At 34.7% G+C, this 6,239-nt stretch overlaps 2 protein-coding genes across 3 annotated transcripts in view; one reads left to right on the top strand and one right to left on the bottom strand.

Annotated features, from left to right (window-relative positions):
* Positions 1 to 3,022, bottom strand: part of LOC117106823 — a 12,274-nt gene extending 9,252 nt beyond the window's left edge. The window contains exons 1-2 of one of the 2 annotated variants that reach the window (XM_033248290.1): positions 2,731 to 3,021; positions 1,048 to 1,074 (exon numbers count right to left, since the gene is read on the bottom strand). In XM_033248290.1, the coding sequence (XP_033104181.1) occupies positions 1,048 to 1,074; positions 2,731 to 2,976 (273 nt within the window). In that variant the 5' untranslated portion in view covers positions 2,977 to 3,021. Of the gene's footprint in view, positions 1 to 1,047; positions 1,075 to 2,730 lie in introns of both variants that reach the window. The other variant, XM_033248291.1, reaches the window with a different exon arrangement.
* Positions 3,023 to 3,200: 178 nt separating this feature from the next.
* The window catches only part of LOC117106822 (coiled-coil domain-containing protein 151-like), an 18,429-nt gene continuing 15,390 nt past the window's right edge, over positions 3,201 to 6,239 (top strand). Inside the window, exons 1-3 of the mRNA XM_033248289.1 lie at positions 3,201 to 3,371; positions 4,121 to 4,320; positions 5,503 to 5,682. Coding sequence (XP_033104180.1) covers positions 3,290 to 3,371; positions 4,121 to 4,320; positions 5,503 to 5,682 — 462 coding nt within the window. The 5' untranslated portion in view covers positions 3,201 to 3,289. The remainder of the gene's footprint in view (positions 3,372 to 4,120; positions 4,321 to 5,502; positions 5,683 to 6,239) is intronic.

Here is a 6,239-nt window from a genome sequence, read left to right as displayed (position 1 = left end):
TGATTCGAAACCGAAAGAGGAGTGAACACTTAATGAATAAACAATACGGGCTATTATCACGGATCATGGAGGAAGTAGTTTCTAAACTAATTCCTCCGTGCACGGAAACAAAATGGCAAATTAAAACACAACTTAAGGTGCCAAACATTATAAAGTCAACACAGTTAGTACCTATTTAAAATGGTAAGCAAAACAAAAGTAGTGGTAGTCGTATTAGTACAAAAATTTTATTTGTTCTAATTTTCAATTGGAAACTATAGAATTAGGCCAAAATACGGTAAAGCAATCAAATCAAATATACAGTAATTATATTTTCACTTAACAAGAAACTTCCGTTCTGTATAACACACGATAGTGCACCTAAGATAACGAAAAATTCATCAAATCTTAAAAGTAGTTCTTTAATAATGTATGTTTATTAGTTGATATAGACACCGCATTCAAATCACTCAAGAATAAAACTCAATCACGTTCAAAATTTACACAACATTGTTTCAAATGAGCCATTTGATCAGGGGTGGCGCCAGGATTTGGCCGACGGTGGCCAAGGCCCCCGGGGGTATCCCGTGGTTGGGTCGCTTAAAATCGAAAGTGGTCCAGTTTAAGGGTTTCAAAGGCTTAGTTAATCGATTTTATAGATAGATACCGGTACAGTCTACTGTAGAAAATACATATAATTTTTTTTGTATTGTTGTTTTCCTACCCGACGCCCCCCCCCCCACTGGTGCCACCCTGGCATTTGATGCGACTGTAATGATTAAATATTAAAAAATGTGTATGAAATTATCTGCAACTCTCTGCTTGTCCTTGAATGTATACTTTTATTCTACCATTTTTGCAAGTAAAGAATGAAGAAGGAATGTTGTTCAATGGATAATTAAACTCCGATTGATTGCGTTTTTAGCGCAAGACACCGTGCAACTCTCAATTACCAACTGTATTTAACACCTTCGACCTAGGCTCTAGTTTTTTTTATACTAGTATAAGGTCAGTTGTTAGCAGTGCAACATAGAAATGAATTATCCCAAATATAGGTACAGTGCTTACCGATCTGATAATGCGTGGTGTCGAAGGCTTGTTTGTTTGATAATAAATTTACATCAATTAATCAATTGTTCGTTTATTCATTCATCTAAACGTATACTGCAACTAGTATATACTATACTATTATAATCATTTGTCTCATTTTCTCTATTTTTTAATATAAATATTATAATACAAATAATTAGTAATCCATATACAAATTTAATTTGTTAAAGGGGAGAGTGTCAGTTATATTGGATCAAATGCGTGCTGGAATTAGCGGACTTAAACTCTTCTTACATAATGGGCCGCGAACAGGCGAATAATAACCACTCTTAATAATAATAGTAATTTATTCATAGGTATAATGTGCAAATTTCATTAAAATAAATGCGCATTACAATAAAATACCGGTATAAGAATACAAGTTTACAGTATAAAAGAGTAAGTTAAAATTCTGGGAAGCTAAAATTCAACAGCATAGGCCTATTAAAAGTCAATCAAATTGCATCACGATAAAAGTTAAACAATAAAATTCAAATTGGCAAGAAACTCCGCAGGCGACTGATGATGATGAAATGTTTATAATAAGTGTTTTCGTCACATTCGGCCACTGAGCCACTTGGAAGATTTACCGGATTAGATTCTAAAGAGTAACCCACGTAAATGGCGTAACCCTCTCCCAAGTTCCTTTGGCAGGAACTATTAAAGTATCTTAATCTCGTAATAAAGAATAAAATTGTGTGTGTCTTGTCATTAAAAATAAATAGGCCTAAATCGAACAGCAATTAGTCTCATAATATAAAGGTATATGCCTAGGCCATTAAACAATAAAACACATTGACAGTTACATCCAACATTGTCAAAGTAAAGTGACAGTAACATTTTTATCATTACAGATTGGACATTGCGTATAGCTCTTACTCAGTATGTGAGATAAAGTACCATGATTATATATTTTACTGATATAATTTTAATATTAATTCACACCTAATATTACGCCACATATCAACAAAATTACATACAGCTCATAGAATATTATAAAGGAGCACATAAATGCCTAATATTTGAGATAGAATATTATACGCATATGCATTTAGATGAGCCTAATAATTGAATAATAATATAATCTAAGGATCTAGGTAAAATTGACACTACATAAAAATGTACACTTTCTACTTCCCTTCCTACCTTAATCGATAAGCAATCAGGCCTATTCCTTCACGCGTAACTGCTGTAAAAAAATCTTTACTTTTCCTTTGTAAATAAAACTGTCATTATGTTTAATTTTGTCTCAAAAATAAGTTCAATTAAATGAAACAAATTCTATTGTCGGCAATACAGTGAGAAAGTCGAATCCATGCATTTCATGAAGTGAAATATTTATTTACCTATTGAGAAAATCTATACTCATGAATGGGATGGATAAAAACTTATCAGGTGGATTGTAGCGTGTACTTTTGATTCTTACCTTAGTGAGTCTTACCTTAGTGATATAAGGAGGTTTGTATGATCCTGATACTCATACAAACTTGATAAAATTACACAAAATATAAATATGTATAGTAGGCCTATTATTAGACAGTAAGAATAAATTTAGAAACATTTAAAATATATAACACAGTAACAACTGATAGGCCTATTGCAACATAGACCCCTTAATATTGCAAAAGAAACTGCTGACACTATTTGTGTTTATGTTCCTACCTGTGACGGATGTGGATTGTTTCTTCTCGTAACCGAGCATGGTCGAGGGGTACACGGTATACAGTGTTTTGGAGCAAAGTCCACATCGTACAAACTTTTCAGTCTGTCGCTCTCCCTAAATCCTTTTTTTCCTTTCATAATTTTTGAAGTTGGAAAGACACACCGACTATTTTCATGTTGCTCCTTTATTTGTTTTGCAACAAGATTAGTCTTGGTAGTTGCTCCTGCTGGAGCTTCTGTCTTCATTTTGTTATGTTTATTTGAAAGATCCTCCCGGTTCTGGATGTTACTGGGAGTGCGAATAGTTTAAGACTTCTGTTAACTTTGGCTTACCAGGACAATCGAACTATAATCGATTATTGTAGTGATGATGCGATTTTCTTTGTTTACCGCCCTCATACGGTTATTTCAATACGCCGTGTGGTAGAGTGGAGGAAACAAACAATATTGTTGATCGTCATGACAACAAACAATCAGCTTTTACTGTAAACATTCGCCATTTTTGCACATAAATTGGTAGATTGGGTTGGTATATTCTGTATTTTGGTTGACTGAAGTCATGCCTGGTGCAGTAAAACCTCAAAAAAATATGCCTATTACGGAGGAAATTGCAGAGCTCCAAAGGAAGATAGCTCTTTTGGGTAGGTTGTATGTTACGCTTCCAAAATGAAGCAATTTGTTTGGTTGATTATGAACGCGCGCGTGTTGCCTAGCTAGGCCTAACCTATCACTAGCGCATCTGTACGGCGACTAGGCCTAGTGGTAGTGTGGTAGGCTAGTCTAGGCCTAAGCCTGCCAAACAACAAAGTTATTAAACCGTTTTTTAGGGTAGGGTGAAAAATGAGAAAAGTGTTATTCACAGACTGAGACTGGAGGTTAAATGATGCGATCAAAGCAGATCTAGTCTAGGCCTTACTAACTAGGGCCATATGACTCATGAGTAAAATAATAAATTAAGTGGGTGAGCACTCTCTCTAGGCCTTTTATGTATTTATTACAGATGGTATACTTTAAAATCAGTTAAAAATAACCTTTAAAATCTAAACAATTTACTCATCATAGCTTCCTGGGGAGGGAGGATTTTCCCCTGTACCTCAACCAAGGATTTCTGAACAACCACTGACCAAGCAAGCCCACTTCACTTACCCCCTTTTGTCCATGACATCATCCCCACCTTCTAGGCCTACTCCATAAAAAACAATCCGATTCTAAGACCAATTATTTACAAAGCGACATTTGAAAATGTGTAGGTTTCAAGCCAACATAGTTTGTTCAAACAATCAATGTTCTTTCCAAAAATTAGGATTTTTCAATAACTAGGCCTACCATTCCAGTCAATAAGGAAAATCTGTGTTATCATTAATGTTAGATTTTGTTGTATGTCTTGCAGATGGTGACCGAAAGGCGTACTATGAGAGCTCACAATGGACGATGCGACAGAACCGTGAGACGATTAGCAAAATGCGTAAAGAGAACAAGATGCTTCATCGCAAGCTAGCAGAGAGTAAGGCTGGAGATGAGCGTGTGATTAGCGTTGCTTTTGACAACCATGCTGTGGAACGAGCAGCACTTAGAGGCAAATCTGGAAAGGTTTGAGCTTTATTTGAATGTTCTTGCCAGACAGATATAACTTCTATTTTTCATATTGGTCAATACAAACAATACCATGGCTAGGTGACAATAAACTGTATACTGTATTACCTTATTTATGATTTTAATTTTGACCTCCCAAAGGCAATTGAATTACTGTAATGAGGTCAATTTCATTAAGGTCACTGTAGGTAACTGACCTACATTTATATTGATTGACATTCATTTTTATGTGCTCTTCGTGATATTTTTTGTATCTTCCTATATATTACTTATTAAACAATTTAAGTCAGCAGTCGTTAACAAGCATTATATAAATAGAGCAAAGGGAAACAGACCCTGTCATTTAAGGTGAGCGGTCGTACACCATCGCGCACCTTAAATCTGCTATCGAGGGGTGTGAAAAATAACTCGCCTTACATTTAAAATTAACTCTCCTCCACAGCCCTCGAAATGCCGACGCAATTTTTGCTGACCTCGGCAACTATTTATCAACGTAAAAGATGCAAGGCCTAGGCTGAAAAACGTCTTTATACTGATATCGTGGGTCATTATACTTTTCTGTGTACAATGTACAAACTTCAGCAAACCAAATAAACATTTAATAAACAACGATTTCCGGACAAAATAACATAATAATCGCATTGCTGTCTAGGAATTAACAACTAATGTAGGCCTAGCACAACACCCTATGAATGAACCGTTCGTACTGCTTTCTCAGTCTCAGTAGCGTACTGCCAGAGTATCTATTGATTTAATTAAAACGACACACCAATAAACGTTAAAGTTACATGATTAGATCAAGTTAAAATGACGCCTTACATTGTTTAGTAATGTGCATTATCGCTCCTTAAAATTTGAGTGGAATCAATCTGAAATGAAGACAGAACTCAAAGCAAGTTTCTATGATGGCTGACTCTTTTTTTAATAGACATTTATTCGGATTTTGATGTTGTTGGATTCATCAGTGTAAATTGCAAATGCATAGCTTCATTTGTTCTTCAAACAAAAACACTTTTCAGAAACATGTTGCTAATTTAATTACATGCATTTCGATACTTGGAGTATGTATTGTTGTACTACATTATTATCAATTTGTCCACTTTGTATATTATTAATATTATTATCCAGACTATGCTGAGCGGCCGTTTTAATCCTGCTAATTGTTTTACATTTTCATAGGATGCTATTCTTGTAATGGATCAAAAAGTGTGTGAAGCAAAGAAGTTATTAAATGCGGAGAGGTCAAAGACGAAGTTAAAAGAGAAGAAGTATGTAGAGTATGAGACTCAACTAAGCCAGATGAAGAAGGATGCGTCGGATGCTGACAACCTCGCTGATGGTACATCCGATGAAGCAATGGTAGGCAAATACATTCGAACATCCTCATGTTGCAGATAAATGTTGTTATTTAAAGATACAGTGTCAAAAAAAATCAGGAAATACCTTAAAAATCATATTTAAATTTTGAATAACTCATTCAAACGGATCAAATAAGTTATTAACTTCCAACCAGAAATATATATATATTTTTTTTTAATAGTTTTTACTGATTTACAGGCATTCTTTTACAAAAATCATTAAATTGGGTACAAGTAAATTTAAGGGTCTATGTCAAAGGATGCTTCTAAGGCATTTAACTGTCCAATAATTGACAGTGACATTTTTTTAATTCAAATTTTTAATTTTTAGACAATAAATTACTTAAATATACAAATTAAGCAATTCAAATATGGTGTCAGTTCTAAACCCTTGCTTGAGATACATGTATATAAATAAAAATAGAAACCTCAAATTATACATTTCAGGTAGTATATGGAGTCCTATGATATACAAGTCTTAACCATCCCAAAAACAGCCTCATATTCAGTGGTGGCGCCAGCGGGGTGGCAGGGGTGGCTTAAGCCTCCCACCGACAA

Source organism: Anneissia japonica, unplaced genomic scaffold (genome assembly GCF_011630105.1).
Source record: "Anneissia japonica isolate Jap-2015-1 unplaced genomic scaffold, ASM1163010v1 scaffold1165_len1893470_cov193, whole genome shotgun sequence".
In the NCBI taxonomy this organism is placed as follows: Eukaryota; Metazoa; Echinodermata; class Crinoidea; order Comatulida; family Comatulidae; genus Anneissia; species Anneissia japonica.
This window is presented reverse-complemented; position numbering and strand designations above follow the sequence as displayed.